We start from the raw sequence: 19,202 nt of genomic DNA, 5'->3' as shown, positions 1-19,202 counted from the left end.
ACACCTAGGATAGGCTATGTGAATTCTCCGGAAACAATTCTTGTTAGAATTCTCAAGGTAGATATTTCCCTCTAGTGGGTGCCAAAAATGGAACAGGAAGATTTTCTTTGTGTGCCTTGTGCAAGCCTTGTTTCCTCTTTTTATTCATTCTTAAACTGAGGTTACAGCCCTTTGGGGCCCGCACCTGCATGTAGGAGTTTCCTTTAAGACACCCCATACTGGGCAGACCCTGTTTGTCTAATTCCTCTCCCCTGTACACTGTGCAGCCATCAAGGAGAGAGCTCCAGGCTTCACTGGATTTGTTGCCGCTGCAGTTTCCCCATATACAAATTCGTAAAAATTATGTGCGGTTTTATAAAGATTTCATGAGGCCAGGCAAGTGAGATTTTGAGGTCTGTCTGGTTTGGTGCATGACACATCCTAGGCATTCAATTAGCAGTGACTGTCAATGATACAGTTAAACCGAGGAAAATATAAGCAACTGTGAGGATAAGATGGTCCCTAAGAAAATGGCTCCCCAGTAGTTTGGCATCTCAGTCTGGCAGTCTGTGAGTTGTTATCAAGGCCCTGGTCTGGAGGCAGGTGCCCAGAGGCCTTGGAAAGCAGCAGAAAGTCCTCACACTTAGATCATCGTGGAAGTCATGGAACCCTACCAGGGAGCAAGCCCAGTGCACAAGCAAGATAGGTGACGGCAGCCCAAATCACATCAAACCAAACAGATGCAGACCCAGAGAAACCCCGGGGTCAAGTCTGCCTAGGAGGGTTTGTTGTTCCTTTTCTCCTTTCATGTAGGGAGGCGGGAGAATGAGTATGTTCTTGTTTGATATAGGACAGATCATGGGAACAGCTCGCATGCTCCTTCAGGTGACAGCGTCCAGGGTGCACAAGAACCTTCTTGAAGAATCCTGGAATTCCTGCAAAACCATACGTGTTTCCAAGGCAGGGAAGGTGCAGGGAAGTTGTCCCCTACTTCTTCCTCTGAGTGATCCGTAAGAGACCACCAACCTCCTGGTTTACTCTGGAAGTTTTCCCAGGTGGTCTCGCCATTGTAGAAAGCGCCCTCCTTCTGGGCCAGGTGCATTGTGGTAGAGTCAGGCTCTTCAAGCTAAGGAAGAAGAGATGCTGGAGATCGGGAATTTCTTGATTACTTCTGTTTAAATCTTTGACAAAGCTATTTATGCAAATCAAACAGCACTTGGAGCAGCATTTCAGATTGTAACATATCTAATATTGAGATTTTCATTGTTTTGAGGAGTTCAATAGTGATTTTTCAATTAAGCTTAAAGGTTTAACACAATATATTTCTTTTTTCCCCCTCCATATAGCAAATGTCAAATAGTAGTTCAAAGGAGGAAAAAAAAAAGAAAAAGCAATCCACCACACCACTAATGTACTCACATCCATTCATTGACCTCTTACTGCGAAAAAGGCTTCTGCTGTCTATCTTTGAATGTGTAGAGTTAAGAATAAATGATTTGGTCGATAGTTGCTTAGATAAATGCATGAACAAAGGTAAAACAGAATAGAGATGTAGCTTTGATCCTGTACCTGTTTTGGATCTGCAGGCATTCCTGGAGGAAATGGCAGGTAGTGTAGAAATAGCTATTGAAAATGAATCTGTGTAAATTCAGCATGCTAATTACCAGTGGCAGAAAAGGTAAATCATTTTTTGATTCAGAGTTGTTTTTCTTTATTGTTGCAACAGGATTTAGCAGGGGGAAATAGGAAGGCAAGATTACATACTAAGTGCCTTTGAAGGGTTAGCTTTTTGCTTTAATATCTCTTTGTCTTTGTGTCTGATGTACTCTTATATTTCAGAGATGGGAGCTTTGAAATGTTATCAGAAAAGCCTAAATATATTAAAAAATAAAAACAGAGTTCAGAAAGGAAACAAAGTCAGCCCTGAGAAGGGCTTCCATTATATTAAAACTGCAGCTTTCCTTGCAATTGAGTTTGTTTTTTTTTTAAATACTACATATTTTTAACTCTTTCGTTCTCTTTCTTTCTTTCTTTCTTTCTTTCTTTCTTTCTTTCTTTCTTTCTTTCTTTCTTTCTTTCTTTCTTTCTTTTTCTTTTTAAATTTTTATTGGGGAACATTGGGGAACAGTGTGTCTCTTCAGGGCCCATTAGCTCCAAGTCGTTGTCCTTCAATCTAGTTGTGGAGGGCGCAGCTCAGCTCCAAGTCCAGTCACTGTTTTCAATCTTTAGTTGCAGAGGGCGCAGCCCATCATCCCATGCAGGAATTGAACGGCAACCTTGTTGTTAAGAGCTCGCGCTCTAACCAACTGAGCCATCCAGTCACCCCGCAATTGAGTTTTATAGTTGAATATAGCTCAGCTTTGTTGGACAGTACTGGCGACAGTATTACACTTAGGCAAGCTCCTGGATTTATAAGAAACTGGGACAGATGCAGAATTGCCTTTTGGGTCATTTAGGCTTTAAGAAGCTCCATCTTTGGAGTGTTACAAATGCTAGAGTTCCAGATTTTCAGAGTGGGGCTGGCACATTTCCTCTCACAGGTATCCCATTCTGAGCCACTTTTGGGGGGAACGCAGATCTAGTTCAACTCTTTCTTGTTCAGTCCCAGGTTAGCCACCAATCGCTATCTTTGGTAGGAACTGCTGGGGATATAGAAATGAAGCAAAGATAACATGGGACATTGTCACCTCCTTTTAATCATCTCTTACCTATACATGGATTTGGTTACGACCTCACCAAACTTTTGGAAGTATATTTTATCTTCATTTCCTAAAGAATTCCCAAGGAACTTAATTATACATATATATTCTAGAAACTAGATTCTAGATAATAATCAGGCTGGAGATTTAAATGTAACCTGAATTTTTGGAAGAGCATGCATATTTCAAGAGTCGTAGGAAGCTGATATTTCAGGCATCGTCTACTCAGTTTCTTTAGAGCTGATTATGGTGCTTGTGGTTTGGCTAGGATGCTAGTTGTTCTTTTCCCTGCCCATTGGCACCACCCATGAAAGACAGGCAAGAAACAAGTTTTTTTTTTTTAGACATTCCAAAAGCGTAGAGGAAGAGGATATCATCAGTGACAGCAACCAAAGTTGGCATTATACATGGATTCCATTTCCACAAAGTAGCACTGTTATCAGTAAATGAGAGGAGCACGTATGGAATGGAGCCGTAGTTAATGTAGAAAGATGGTGAGCGTCATCATTACCGAGGTTCAACCATTCTATCTGAAATATTAGCTTGCAATAGTCTTAGTTGGATCACAGATTGGCTGATCTCCAGTGTGGGAAAAACACTCAAGACATGGAGGTGTAATTGTGATTGAGAAGGAAAAGAGAAACCACGTGATGGATTTTTTGGCAGTGATATTTGTTTTTCAATCAAGACAGTCACTACCTAAGGAAAGGGGAAGAAGAATAATACTGGATTGAGTTACTCCTTAATATGATGTGACAATAGAGAGATCGTAGCAAAGTTCAGTTTTTTGGCACTATATTTTTGAAGACAAACTGGAACAGGCTGAACGTGATCAGGAGAGAGGATTGGAACCATATCACGAAGAGCTATTAAAGGAACCTGGTGGTTCCTTTGGTCAGGAGCGGGCATGAGGACAGGTAATCTTACATGTTTGAAGATTAAACTTGCTCAGATGGTTACAAGGCAAACTGCATATAGTAAGAAAAAGGGAGAGATTTCAGGGCTCAAATGAAAGAAGCTATTTCAAGCATCCAGAGCTAACAACAAAAATGGCTTTCCTTGGAAGATAGTGAGTGTCCCACCACTGTAGATATATAGATGTAGGCTGGATAATCACTTGATAGGGTTACTTGTGAGGACATTTAAACTTTATAACCCCTTTCCAATCAAATATTCTAAGATTCTGTGATAATGGTAACAGTTAGCTGACCTAGAAAAATGAAAAAGTTCTTTTACTAAATCTTGATCTCACCTGGGGGTTTGGTTGCCTCTCCTGACCTTCGTCTGAACACCAAAGTGGATTCTTGGGACATTCTGTTTGGGAGCTCCTGAGCTGGAGAGAAACTAGATCCTTCTGTGACTTTCCTACCATGACTTTTTCCGGCCCCAGCTCCCCAGAATTTTTCCTAAGAGAGGAAGCCATGACTTCCCAGCTTGTGAACCAAGACACTCTGGTTCGTGTGTGAAGAACACAGCGAGGATGGTGGGAGAGAAATGTCAGTGTGTTGGCATTCCTGATGAGATTTCCTGTAAACATTGTAATGAGTCCTTGAGAACACATTCATTATGAGTGTTTCCATGTGGGCTTTGAGCTAAAAAAACACATACGTTTATGAACACCCAAGAGGTCCCTGAGATAGTTGAATGTCTTATTTGGTGCTCATTGGACCATGGGAGCCAAATGTGTCTTTACTTTAGAATGATGCTACCTCATGTAAAAGAAGAAAAACACTCCAAAACAAAAAGACAGATATGACTAAGAATCAGTGAGCTACTCGGAGCATTGGTTTCCCCTCTCCTACTTGGATTGTTTTTTTCTTGTTGCTATAAGCTTTGTTCGGACCATGCAGTTGCATTACAGAAATCACACCTAGTAACTCTTGTTTGCAGCTAAATTACGCAGAGACGAGACTTAGTCAGTTGGAAAACTGTCATTGTGAGAAGACCTGTCAAGTGACTGGATTGCTCTATAGAGACCAAGACTCCTGGGTTGATGGTGATCGCTGCAGGAACTGCACATGCAAAGTAAGCCTCTTTGTAAGTGAGTCAAAGGACCGCAGTTTTCACAGGGCGGCTTCACTAAGTAATCGTACAACCTTCTTCTTTAATACATATTGCTAACTCTAGGAAGTGTTACCTTTTTACCAAGTGCCTGCTTAGCAATCTGTGACATTGTGAAGGGAAGTTGGAAAAGTGTCATTTCATGAATAAATACTTGGAAATTAAAAGTCTATTCATGCTTTCCCTTGACAACACACTCTCATATGATCTAATATCATTATAAGAAGCTTACTGTTTGGAGAGTTGAGTGTCAGAGGGAGGGAGAACTCTGATTTTTTCAAACAACCTAAGATTGGGTTAGCTTTATCCACAACTTTTCTCTGCTAGAATACGTTTTAAAAAGGGGTTCAATTAATATATGGATGCTTTATTGTATCTTACAAGGTACCCATCATCTGTTTCAGAGAATTGTAAGACCCCCCACTCCCAACTTTCAGGGTGTTTGTCATTTGTGTACTCCTTCATCTGTTTCAGAAAATTACAGAAGCCCTCCCCCCCAATTAGTATGTAAACCATGTGCAGTTGAAATTATTTGATAAATATCTGAATAATGCCATTGTTTGTCTGGGAAAATACAAAGCATATTGTTAGAGCCTCAACGATGATTGACAGGGTCTGCACAAGGTGTTATTTATGTTCTTGTAAAAATAGGCTTTTTGTTTTCTGCCTAATCTACTTAGCCCACATGGGCAGGTGGAATGAAGCCAGTGATGTGTATCAGAAAAGTAATTGAGGTGGCACGGGTTCATTCAGGCTGGAGAAAATATTTTATTTGTGGTTCTGGAGCAGACTGGGAATTCCTTGCAGGGTTTCTGTTTCCCTGGTGAGGTTTCTTGGATGAGCTGTGAGCTTTTTCCACACAGGACCTTTCAAAGGGTACTTCTGAGATTCCTTTCCCTGTCTTTCTGCCCTCAGAGTGGTGCTGTGGAATGCCGAAGGATGTCCTGCCCCCCTCTCAATTGCTCCCCAGACTCCCTCCCCGTGCACATTGCTGGCCAGTGCTGTAAGGTTTGCCGACGTAAGTACCGACTGAGTGTCAGGGTGGCCCTCTGTACTTTGACATTTGTTTTTCCCCCTATGTGATAGCCCCAACTGATTAACATTGATGACATGAAGCCACCAGCAGGTGATGTAATATTAAATCTATGATAAGAAGAGCTGCTATATTTTAATCACAGGTGATGTGGCAGAACTTTACATAGGCTATTTTTTAACATTCTCCCATCAACCATAATTACTATTCTTCCCCTTCTATGTAGAAGGAACTGGTGTTCAGAGGGATTATGTCTCTTCTACAGGGTCAAACAATTGGTAATGGGTGGAGTCATTCTATAAAGTCATGACCCCAAAGCTCCATTTGTGTAGTCTCCCTCATCCTGAATTATCAAGTTAAAGGTGCAATTCTATGTTTTGGCATTCTGAGGTCTTGGACAGATGTCCTGTTGTTAAAAAGCCTTTGTTAGGAATTTCTGGATGAACTTTAGTTAAAATACTGGAACAATTTTCTTCAAAGTTGGCTTGTCCAAGTTATATGGTGATTTAAAAATCCTTTTCCCCATGTATTACAAAGGGCACTATGTCAAGTGAAATAGTCAAATGGACATTGAGACGAACAAAAAAGAGTAAAAGAGTAAAGCTCTCATTTAGAATGCTTGGTATGTACCAGTTACTATGGTAGGTGCTTGAATTCCATTAGCTTATTGAATCTTCACCTTAATCCTTCTGGTGGAGATTATTATTATCCCTGTTTTATAGGAATCTTAGGCTTAGGGAAGTTAACTTACCAAGGTTCCAAGACTGGTGAGTGGCAAAGGGGACATGTAAAACTAGTTCTGTCTGACTACAATATGTTCTTCTGTAGAAAAGGAGAGTTTAGGTTAGAAAGATGGCATCCTATGGATAATTTTCAAGATGATTGCTCTTTTGAAAAACACCAGTGTCATTAGGTTTTTCAAAAGACAATAGTTTAGCTTTTTGCTAAGAACCGCATATCACCTAATATGACAGTGGAAGTGAGAATAGTTTGGTCACACCTGCCTAAGCCTTTGTTGAACTCTTTGAAAAGGAACTTTTAAATATTCCTTGTCATGGTTGGTGTAGTACACCCATTATTCAGGACAGCGTACTCAATCTAAAAAAAGAAACTTTCTTGTTTCTTTTCCAAGAGCTTTTGAAAGTCATGTCTGGCAGTACAGATAGAACAAGTACCCAGGTAGTGAAGACTGTACTTTGATACCATCATAGAAAGTTAGTTTTCAGTAGGTACAGCTCGTTTTTTCCAGTTTTGCTGTTTTATATAATAGCAGAGGAAGAAGTTGAAAAACTATCAGGAATTTGTGTTTAAAAAATATGAGAAAATTAAAATCCATTATTTTGAGTTCCTTGGATAGATGTGTGAATGCTACCATTTGGAAGTTGTGGTTTGATATGAGGTAGATTAGTCTTTTAGCAGTTTTGTGTTTTAACCTTTTGATTTTCTAATTGTCAAAGTAATGTGTTTATTGTGTAACATTTGAAATCTCAGAGAAGAGTAAAGATAAGGATGGAAAAATCTCCTGTGACACCACCACTTGAAGGCAGTCTTGAAATTTTAATGGATTTCATTTTTAAAACTTATGTTTTGTGTACAGTTGAGATCTTACTGTGCAGATAATTTTCATCCTACTTTGTGGACTTACCACTATCACGTAAGTGTATTCCTATGTTTTAAAAATCTCCATAAAAACTTCATTTTAATGAGCTTTATGTGTTTCATTGTTTGGCTATTGCAAAACTTACGTGGTCATTGCCCAAGTGTTGGGTAGATAGGTTGCTTTCCACTTTTTACTCTTAAATTACTTTTTAATAACAGGCTTTGTACAGAAAATATTTTTTTTATTTTTGTATTTTTCATTTTCTTAAAGTGGAATTCTCCAGAGCAGAATTATGGGGCCAAAAGACCAACATTTTGAAAGGCCCTTAATACTTATTGTCAAATTGTTCTTTTACTAGGAGATTGTGGAGTAGTCACTTTTCTTTATTCTAATTTATTGGAGAGTTTTAAGTTTTAAAAAATAGTTTAGTAAGTTACCCTGTTTTACAAGAGGCTGATACATAGGCTCACTAAAACATGAGTGCGTTTTTTGCCTTTGCCTGGAATTCATAGCAATTTATCTAGGTGGCACTAATTTTCTTAGCAGTTTCGATTGGTAGTTTGATATGTTTATAGTTTAATAAAAATGGTACTGCAGATAAGTTATTAAGATGACCACTCCAAAAACAAACAGCAACAACAACAACAACAAAATACAACAACTTGAGAAGAAATAATATTAGCCACTTCTGGTAATTAAAAGGTTGGGAACCTTTGACCTAGAGGATTTTCATTTCTTACTACTTTTTAATAGAAATAGTATGTGTTAGATACTTACTCAATGCTGGTGTCCGGAATAATGTGAGGGCTCACTTTCAATTTAGAGAGATGATTTACAGTGTCCAGATTTTTAAGTGCAATCATATTAGGCATTATACACCATTGGAGTATAGACAGACGGCTTATGGGAGGGTGGGGGAGAACACTGGTGGTAGGCATGAAAGGCTCCCTGGAGGAAGTGGAGCCAAGCTAAGTATTTCTAGACTTCTACAAGATTTTCGTGGCAGTTTGAGCAGTGGGGTGGAGGAGAGGAGAATGAGGATTGAGAGAGTTTAACACTAGTCAGAATTTCTAGACGTTTCCAAATATCTTCACATCTTCACATCAGAAAAAGGATGGAGAATATTTACTTTTGTCCCTTTCAGATAACATTTCCTAAGCTACTCTCTGGGTTTGGGTGGGTGGGGGCAGTATTCTAGGGACTCTTGAGAAAAAGTATTGATCAGACTCAGGCCAAAGGAGCAAGTGGTTTTGTCTGCAGACGTACTAAAGTGTTCATGTACTTGTCATGGCCTCAGGAGCTGCAGCACTTACAAAAGAGGGCATCCTTCTGGAAAGAGGACAGGGTTTTGTCTGAGAGTCCCTCTCTCAGTTCATGGCCTAAAATAAATACTTTGTCCTATTTTGAACAGAAGCCCATCTTTGAGAGCAAGGAGGTTTTCATAGTGGGGTGTCAGGTCCTGCTGCTAGAATCTTCCTTTGTCTGTTTGGGAGGGAGGCATCAGGGAAAATTCAGGAAGGTTTTCTAGATTCATTGACTGTGGGTAAGGTGGTCCAGGAAATGGTGTGGCAGATTCATTCCACAGATATTTGTTGGATATCTGCTCTATTCAAGGCATCAAGCACACTTAGCTTCACATGGGAATCACCTGGTGAATTTCTTAAATTAGCGATTCCCAGGGCTTAGTAAATCAGAATCTCTATAGGCAATAGTATCCTGTAGTCCGAATTCTGTTTTGATAGACAAATTTGAAAACTGTAAAAGATGGTAGGGAGGTGGACAGAGAGGGAATCTTCAGCTTTGCAAAATAGCATTTCCAAAGGAGTAGAGGTGGCAGAGGGAAAAGGAGATAGTTTATCTGATAGAGGGTCCTTATGGGTGAGAAGCAGAAATAAAGCTGCAAAGGTGGGTTGGCGATGGATGATGATCCATTCAGCTTATTTAGTCGTCCTTTCTGAGGTTCCTCTCCCTAACATTGTCCTTACCTCTGGGTACAATAGCAGGCACGTATGGATCTTTCATTTCACTTTTATGTCAGGTAGTGTGATAAGCTCTCTTATGTATATTAATTCATTTAATTATTCCAACAACTCAAAGTCATATGCCCCTACCATGATCCCCATTTTACAGATGAGGAAGTGAAGCATAGAAACAAGTAATTTGTCCAAGACCTCCCAGCCTTGGTGGAGCCAAAATAAAAGCCAGATAGTCTGGCTCCAGAGCTGATACTCTTAACCAATCTCTTCCCCTTGCTTCTCTCCAGTGAGATGCACATGCCATTTCATTAGAATAGAGTATTGTGTAACATGCATACTATATGATATGCACAGTAGCACAGAGAGGGGAGACGTCAACTCCATCAGAAACGTGTGTGTGCAAGTGTGTTAGAAGAACTTCATAGGGGAAGTAATATTATAGCTGAGCAGAGTGTTGACAAATGAGTGGGAGTTTGTCATGTGGACAAGGTGGGGATTGCCCAGGGAATTGCATGTGCAAAGTCATGGAAGTAAACACAGCATTGGTTGTGGTCCTCAAAAGCAAGATGTTAAAGCAGGGTTGTGGCATAATCAAAGAAGTGCTTTTACAAAGGCTGCTGCATCAGGAGAGCTGGCGGGGATTGGGTATGAGAATCACGCATATTCCACGTGGAGGGTGTCAGGCTGGCAGGCAGGCCTTGCCTGGGGAGGATGGGGAGCTCAGTAAAGACAGCTAAAAGACCTGGCTCATGGTAGGTACTCCATAAGCGTTTATGCATGAGACAGATGAATCCGGGACAGAGTATCTGTAGGGGAGAAGTTGCCAGATTTTGGACAAGAGCTGGTGGGGGATTCAGACTGTGATTAACAGAAATAAGGCAGGTGGAAGAACAGGTTAGGGAAGGACACCTTCTGTTTGGCTTGTTTGAGTTGGATACGCCTGAGGGGAAACTAGTTTGATGTGAGCATTCTGCTCAGAGGGATCTAGGAAGTTTCCCTGTAAACATCCTTGCTGCAAGCAGGCTGGCCATAGGTATTTTCCCCCACAGCATGACTAATGGGCTTTAAGGTCGGTTCACCAGGAAAGATAAAAGAGTGACAAATAAAAGAGGGACATTAAAAAGAACATAATGAAACATGAAAAAGTTAATCAAATTAAAGACTTCATTGCAAAAAATGAAAATGTTGTCTTTGAAGTCTTTTGTTCATAGTATTATACTTTTCTTTCTTCCTTTTTTTTTTTTTACTTGTTGATTTGTCTCCTCTTCCGCCATTGCACTATTTTTTCCTTTTCACTGAAATTTCTTCCTTCATCAAGAGAGGTGTCACTTTTCCAACTTAAGAATCTATAATCAATGCTCTCGAAGACTGTTGTGAATTAGAAAAAGCTGCCTCTTTTCTATTTGCCATAGCTCAGTAAAGTTTTGGTTGTGATGGTTGGGAGAGATGACTGTGCTCAACTGATTTGGAAAAACTGATATGTTATTATTTGCTAGTATAGTATGTATTCTGGCTAAGATGTACATAATATGAAAATGGGAGTGGTACAAGAACTCTGTCAATGGATATGTGAAACTAAGTAGCTTAAATACATTGAGTCAGTTGAAGGCAGTTGATTCTTCAATGGAGAAATGAAACCAAACTATGGAAAAGTTATTTTATCTCCTATGGCAAAATTGCCAGTTAGTTAGGCAGTTAAAGTGTTTCTTTGCTTGTAGCAAAGATGTTTACAGCGAAACTACTGGACGTGGCTCATAGAGCTGGTACCTGAAGCTAGGTCTGTGAACAAGCTCAGATGGAGGAAGGATCCTTGGGTATTTGGCCTTTTTCATCTGCCTCTCTCCTTTAAAGTGTAATATAGAGTGCTGCTTTTGATATTCTAAGCCACTGAGTGCCAAGGGATGGCTCAAGTGTATGCAGGGTACAAATACCTAAATGAAGACCGAGCAACCTCATGTCCACATGTGACGGGGTGCTAAGTCGTACCTGTCAATTGTTTATTCAGTGTGCACCCAAACGGCAAAAGTGTGCAGTCATCCCACTAGAGAAATCAGGTTCAAATTTGAAGGGCCAGAAAATATATGTGGCTACAGAAAGATACAACTGCATCCCTTTCTGTAAATTCCCAATACATTTGTTTCTGACATCATGGAGAAGTGTGTGTTGGTGCCAAGTTTCAATTTCATGGTCGGGCACTGTAAAAATATCCTAGTTTGCATGTCTCCAGTGTGATATGAAGGGCTTCAGGTATCCATTTCCATTTCTACTTGTACTGAAAGCTGTTGGAGTAGAGTCCCCAATGCCCCAGCCAGGTGCACCAGAGCCTGACTCCCCTTATGCTTGAATTTCCTCAGATGTCGAAAAGAAGCCTTTTTGGCTGTAGATCAAAAGGTTGGATAATGACGACTCATGTTAGTCATATGGAGGTCAGTGGCAGGAAAAGAGGGGCACAGTCAGAGAAGTGGGATGAGTATGAGAAAGCAGGGGAAATGCTCATGACCTCCAGTGGTGATTCTGAAAGCTGTCCTAACGTAATTACATAGATACTTGATATCGTAATCATAGATGCATTCTGCACCAATGCCAAATCTATCAGGGCTGAGGCATGCAGTATCATGGTGATATTCACAGTGCCCGCAGTCCCCTGCTATGCGAAAACATAAAGTTCAGTGGGCATTTAATTTTTACACCAGACTGGTGGATTTGAGGGCTGGGTGAGTCCCTGTGTGTGGTCTGAGTGTAAACAATAGGACATTCCTATCTCCAGATAATTGTACTGGGATGAGTCTGTCAGAGGAAGAGAGGAATCAGGTAAATGTCATAAGACAGGATAGCAAGTGTGCTCGTACCATTGTGGGGGTGGCAAAGGGCAAAATAAGGCAGAAAAGGCTATTTGTCTGCTTCCCAGCCTGGGCCAAGAAGCAGATGACAGATTTGACAGCAGGGCATTTAGCAGAGCTGTCATTCTGGAGCGAGCCGTCTTGCCAAGTTGGCAGCAGCTGTGCTTGGGAATGTGGGAGTCTGTTATACAGGAATTCCAGGCTTTGGGAGGCGTGGTGTCCCCATGCAAGTAAATTGGGGAATCCACATTATCATTAGGACCAATGAGTCACGCTCAACTGATTTATCTAGAAAATTGAGGCATGAAAGATGATCAGGAGTGATTTTTTTTTGAAATGAAAGGAGGAATGGACCTATGTAGAAAATTGTATTGATTGTGTCCTTTTTTATTGTTGTTATTGCTGTTTTGTGCTGAAACCGTTGGTATCTGCTTTTAATGTTTGAAATTGCATTGAAGAACAGAAAGAAGTCTTATCTGGGAATCAGGAAATTTGACTGTTTTTTTTTTACTACCAACTAGAGGCTCATTAATTTTACAGTTATTTGTAAGCGTTGAGTTTGAGGCTGGAGATAAAATTATGAATAGACGTCATCCCTGTCCTCAGGGCCATTACAGTTAGCAGGGGGATATGTATAATTAAATGGGCCACTGAGATAAAATGTGTTAGGGCTAGGTCCAGAACACAAGAGAAGCACAAAGTGATGGGCAATTCATCAGTGTTAAAAAGTCAAGAACACCTTTTTTGGGGAAGTCAGGCATACGTTGAAATTGATTGGGTATATAAGAGGGGAGGTTGCCAGTGGAAGGTGAATGAGACTGCGTGTTCTTGGAGAAGAGAAGAGAAGATGATGCCAATTCCCAGGGGTTGGGGGGAGAGAGCGTGTGCCTGGCCAGAGCATACGTGGAGGTATGCATGCTTGGGAGGGTGAGTGAACACACAGGAATTGGTGAGTTATGACATTTGAGAGATAAAGGGAACTGCACAAATGGCTTTGTGTGCTGAATTAAGACACTTGGACAATGTTCTAAGGCCATTAGTGATCCATAATGATTTGTACTTTATTGGGAAGCTCTGTCAGGATCACTTCGGAGGTGGGAGCAAGATAGAGAAGAAAGCAGAATTGGGTGGAATGAGAGCTTGAATGATAGTGCAGTTATAACAAATATATCAGTCCTTCCTACTGGGAGTTCTGGAGCTGGAATGACCTTTCCGAGTTATCCTGAGTTGGGGCAAGAGGCCAGAATTTTGTACTTCCTTTATCTGCCACTCATTGGATGAAGGGAATTTGACCTTGGGCAAGGTGGCTCTCTTAAGCCAAGGGTAAGTCTAGATCAATATTTAGCCAAGAGATGTTGGTAGTCAACTGTCACAGCAGCGGCAGGAATGTCCCCTTTGTCCACGGAGGGGCATCTGGGCAGCACAGCACAGCATCCACTGTGGGGACCTGATGTTAAGTAAACCAGCGCCTCTGGCCTTTGCTCTGCTGGTGACTAACACGATTGGGCTTGGCTGATCGCTAAGGTCCCTACATCAACATTCCATGAGAGTCTTAAGACTGCAGAACTAGGAAACTATCACATTTAATTAACCTGTTTTTAACAGATATAGAAATGAAGGCTCTGAAGGTGAGGTGATTTTCACAAGACAGTGATTCATGGTCAGGATCTCTTAGAGTGCGTGTCTGCACGTCTCCTTCTCCCGAGGACTCGGGCTAGAAGGCTCCTAGTCTGTGTGGGAGGAGTAATCAGGACTTTGCTTGCCTGTTCCTGTCCATGTGGCCGGAGAATTTGGTGGAGACACATGAGGGTCATATCAAATGAACATATTCTGCACTTGCTTAAAAGTGGGTCTGCAAGTTGAGTCGAGGACGGAGTCCCAGTGGAATCTAAATTGAGTAGGGCGAGCTCCACTCATGCTTCTCTTTTCCCTTTTCTAAAAGGCCTGTCTGCTCCATGTCCCTGTTAGCCTGTGAAGCTCACTTTTCCCAAGGCAGCCTCTCTAGCGCATTGATAAAGCACTTTACTGACTCGGCTTATATTTCTTAGTTCTCTCTGAGATTCTTGGGAACAGATAGGCTAAGGACATGTACTTTTCATGATCACGGGGAGTGGGGAGGGGAAATGGCATCTTTCTGCATTGTGGCTGAGGTTCTGATGAATGGAACATATATGTGTTCCCTTTCACCTAGTCATTCATCTTACAGCTGGAGTGTCTGAATCAAAGTTACTGCTATTGCACCCTCTGGAGATGACAACCACTTCTTTGTTTTAAGGTCTAACCACGTCAATTCACTCACTAGTTCCTTCTGCAACTGCTTCACTGAAACAGTTGTATATCCTTGGTGTGAAGGACTCACGACAAACATAATCATGATGACATTCTGACGGAGGGGATTTAGCAGTTACCCAAGAGTGTGCCCGTATCTTATTCTAGAAAAAGAGATTTGTATTGTTTAGAATCAGAGAATCTATGTTCTGTGGAATCTATCGGAGTTTGATGGCACCTCGGAGGTCATTTTGTTGCACAGCATGACTGTCTGACCCATTTTTGTGTTTTATTACAGCAAAATGTATCTACGGAGGAAAAGTTCTTGCAGAAGGTCAGCGCATTTTAACCAAGAGCTGTCGGGAATGCCGAGTAAGTTTCAACCTTAATTCCCCACAAATGAGAGGGATCATAACAGATAGATATGTGGGCTGTAATAGGATCCTGGAGTGGAACAGACTGGCCTGAATGAGTCCCTGAGGGGAAGGGCTCTCTGTGGTGGGCTGGAGTCCAGGATGGAAAGGTCCCAGCCGTTGTCATTGTCTGGTTAGCTTGTGGTCAGCTTGTGGTCAGCTGTGGATCAGATAGCCTTGGGAAAAGCTATAAAGGGAAGGATGTCAGAAAGGGAAGGGAGGTAGAAGTTACCATGAGTCAGGGAGGTTGGCAGGTGGCCCTGGGAGAGTTTTGAGATGCGTTGGAATCAGTCTGTGATGCCAGCTGTGGACAGTGCCATCTCTGCTTCCAAGTATTTGATGTAATTTTAGAAAATGCCTCTGTCTCCTGCCTGCTCCCTCCCATATATTTCTTGAAATAAGATGTGCACAACCATAGATCTCTGTAATCATCAGAGAGGATCAAGGCAGACACCCTTGGAGACCTCTGAGGATATGGACATGGATTTAAATGCCAGCTTGTTGGAATAGCTCTTACCACGGTTATTGGCACATTGTAGGTGCTGTACATGCTTTGGTTCCTCTTTTACTGTTTTTGGTTTGTTACGTTTTTACAATTTAGAAAGAAGTTGGGGCAGACAAGTTATCCTCATTGCACAAGGAGTGTGTATGGCATGTATGTTTATAGGTGAATAACTTCATCCTCTTTTAAGAAGTCATTAATTTCTTTATTGTCTTTCTACAGTTATTTGCTAAGTGATTGTTTTGTGTACAGAGAGAAGGGTCATTGACCATAATGAACATTTCTTGAGTACTTAGTATTGTCTAGACACTATTTAAAACATTTTAAACCTGTTATTTCAGATAAACTTCATAATAACCCTGTGAAGTAGGTCCTATTGTCACCATTTCACAGATGAGGAAATTGAGGCACAGAAGACCAAAGTCACAGAGCTCGTCAGCGAGCGAGCTAGGATCTGAACCTATGTCATCGAGCTTCACAGGCTCCTCTCTTAGTCTCTCCACTGCCACTCCTGATGGTGTTAGACTTATTTGGAAGTAATTCTCATTTCTGAATTTTAGAAGAATAGGTTCAGAAGGATTGAATTATCCCTTTTTAGTCCATCTAAGACCAGATTGGTCAGGTGATGATTCACTGATTCCCTTGATAAAGTGTAGCATTTATAAAAAGCCAGAGAAGAGCCTTGCGCCACATTTAATAGATATTGTCAGCAGGGAGCAGGGTGTAGGATGAGGGCCTCAGGTCTTTCCTGAGCAGCCTTTCTCAAGATTTAAGCCCTAATGCCCTCTGGCACCTGTTGGATATAGTGAATTAATTTCTCTCCTCGGCATCTAGGAGAGATGGTCCTATATAAATACTATCCTCTGGAGAACTGAGCGAATAATTACTCAAATAATTTTCTTTGTGTTCTGTGGTTCAAATGAAGATCCCCAGGTGACAAAAGGCAGCCTGGTGACAATCCATTTTCATTTTCCTGGGATCATTGTAAAGCTTCCAGCAACACCAATTAGTCAAGAAACAAACTCTTGCTTGAAATAGTTTCACCAAAAATTTCCAGAAGTTACCATATTATTTTTTAAAAATCTAGATAAATAATGCCTTCTAGCAGTCTGCTCAATTTTGTCTAATTGTTGCTGCCCTGCAACACTTCGTTAGCCCAGCAATACTGTTTTTCACTTAAAGATTTGAATTTTATATGTGATTAGAAATGCAGGTTGAAGCACAGTGATTAGTAACTTGAAAGTGTTTATATTTGACTAATGACATGGAGACAGTCGCTCTAAAGAATAAAGAATGGAAGAATTATATTTTTCCACCAATGCCGAGTTCCAGGGGTCATAAAATAATACACCATCATCAGGAGGATTTAAAAATGTTAAGCATCAAATACTTTGCACTAGAGATAGTTTGGAAAATAAAGTTAAAAATGTGCCTAATTATGTGGCTGGACTAAATGGATTTGGTGGCACTGATGCTGCTGTAATCACGTTTCATACTGTTTTGAAATTCATGCAAAGGGGTTTGTCTCTATTTAAACAATTGGAATTATCTTACTCATTAAATATGTTAAAGGTTGATTAGAATTGTTGACTGATTGAATCAGCAGTCCGAGCAAGCCCTTTTTATGAAAAAAAGAGCTTTTCATGAGTGATAATTTTTAAAAAGTCTTCTGTAACAATTTTAATGTTTATTTTTTTATTTATTACAAAAGCAAATATATACACAAGATATAAAATTTGGAATCCAGGGGAAAATGTATAAGGAAGAAAATGGGAATCACTACAGAATCTCACTACCTAGAGATCATTCCTTTTAACAGTTTGATTTTTGACGAGAGTGGATTGATCTTACCTTAGTTTGGGTTCTCTCAGAAGCAGACCCTGAGCTACGGATTTCAGTACAAGTAATTTATTAACGTTGTGCTCCCAGGAGACAACAGTAAGGGTCGGGCGGGGGTGGTGGTGATGCAGGATAGGGAAGGGCAGGATACTGAGTGAGGGGAGATTTTAGGCGAAAGGCCAGACAGACCCCGATCCCCTGAGGGGTCTGAAATATAAGTTATGCTCCGACTATGGTCTCTCCTCCAGGTGAAGAACCTCTCATGCCTCTTAATCACCCACTTTGGGCTGCGGGAGTAGAGAATGGAGAACTTGCTGGTAACTTCCGGCTCTTTGAATGGGCAATGTGGCTCCAATGCCCTCTGAGGGTGGCAGGGAGGAGACATGAGCTACAAATCATTCAGACGTTGGGGGTTGGGCACACAGAACTGATAAAAGAGGTCCAACAGTGTCTACTGCTCTTATTTATGCAAGAAGGCAGTAGATAATGAATATATCAATAGTGAAGGGTACGCGTACGTGGAAGTAGAGGCCATAAGGGTAAGTGATTAAGCATTGTGTTTTTCTTTGCATTTAGCTTTTGCTGCTGATAGTGAGACTTCTCTTGGTTTGTAGTATCTGGTTTGATTCCCTGTTGCAGAAACGAGGGCACATCCGATGGGTACAATAGCCTTAAGACTGGTCCTAACTCTTGAGGCAAGGTGCCACCCAGAGTGGCCCAGACTGAGGGGTGAGAATGGAATGTAGATGAAAAGGGGGACTGAAGGTGAATAGCAGAATCATTTCTCAGATCTTAGGGCCAGAATCATGAGGAAAGCAAGAGATCTAGTTTCCTTGGGACAGATCAAGGATGAAGAGCAAATGGGGGAACAAAAAAGACACCCCAAGGAATGCTAGAGGCTGGACTGCCTGGGCTGAAAAATACGAGAAAGGAAAGGAAGTCAAATTACCCAAATGATGAGTAGTTAGAAATTAAATTTATATTTGACATTTAAAGTTATGTGTAGGCTCATATTTTAAAGTGGATGTGCCTGATATAATGGGAGTTCCTGCCAAATCAGTGAACAGTGGGGCCTCTGGAATGATAGAGTCTCATAGAGATGGAAAACTCGGTATCTCCCCCAGCCCTCTTGGCTGCCCAGCTCCATCTTATTCTCCTACCTATGTTGAGAATTACCTTTTGGCCTTAAATGAGACTCTGTTTCTCGAGCTTGCTTCTTGGTTGTCTTCAACATCCTCCTAAGAATGGGAGTGAAAAGCTTAACATTTCAGATAAAATAAAGGACTCTCAAACCCCCTTTTAAAAAATAATAATTGATGGGCTAATGTTTAAAATTCAGAGCATAACTAAATACAGATTCTGGTAATTTCAAAAAAGAGAACCTTTGGTGAAGTGAATATTATTCACCTGCTGAATATTCAAAATTTTATTGTGATTTTATTTATATGTAGGGCAAATTTAGTACTCATTTAAACCACCCTCTTTAGTTCATTCATACCTCTATACCTTGGCTCTTTGTCTGTTTCCTCTGCTGGAAAGCTTTTTTTTTTTTTTCCCTCATTCCATTATTCAAATGCCCTCAACTGTGACATCTTCATAATATCTTTACGCGTGGGCAGAATTAATTATTCTCCCATGACACATTAATTAGAGCATTTTCTTAGGATTTACTGTACTGTGTTATGGTTTCTAGTTTAAGAGGTTTTGTTTTGTGTTTTTTTTTCTTCCTACCCAACCTGAGCTCATCAAGGACAGGGAAGACATCTTATTTAATTTTGGGTTCACGGTGCTTGTGACCCAGTGGAGAACTGACACTAGCTCACAGAAGCTCGTAATAGCTCACTGTATACAACTTCCCAACTCTGTGTCCAGTGATATCGTGTTGGTAGTGCAAAATCTGATGTCATCAAGGTGTTTACGCCATAGAAATCAGCAAACACTACAAATTAGGATTCCCCCGCCCAACAGTCAATTGTTACAATTGACCAACAA

At 40.9% G+C, this 19,202-nt stretch overlaps 1 protein-coding gene across 2 annotated transcripts in view; it reads left to right on the top strand.

The window, feature by feature from the left end:
- The window catches only part of NELL1 (neural EGFL like 1), a 772,999-nt gene that overhangs the window by 179,801 nt on the left and 573,996 nt on the right, over nt 1–19,202 (top strand). For both annotated transcript variants that reach the window (XM_081063734.1, XM_081063733.1), the window contains exons 8-10: nt 4,569–4,703; nt 5,655–5,757; nt 14,755–14,828. In XM_081063734.1, the coding sequence (XP_080919860.1) occupies nt 4,569–4,703; nt 5,655–5,757; nt 14,755–14,828 (312 nt within the window). The remainder of the gene's footprint in view (nt 1–4,568; nt 4,704–5,654; nt 5,758–14,754; nt 14,829–19,202) is intronic.

The sequence above is a fragment of the Rhinolophus hipposideros genome, assembly GCF_964194185.1.
Source record: "Rhinolophus hipposideros genome assembly, chromosome: 10".
NCBI lineage: Eukaryota > Metazoa > Chordata > Mammalia > Chiroptera > Rhinolophidae > Rhinolophus > Rhinolophus hipposideros.
Note: the sequence above shows the minus strand (reverse complement) of the source record. Positions and strands in the feature narration are given on the sequence as shown.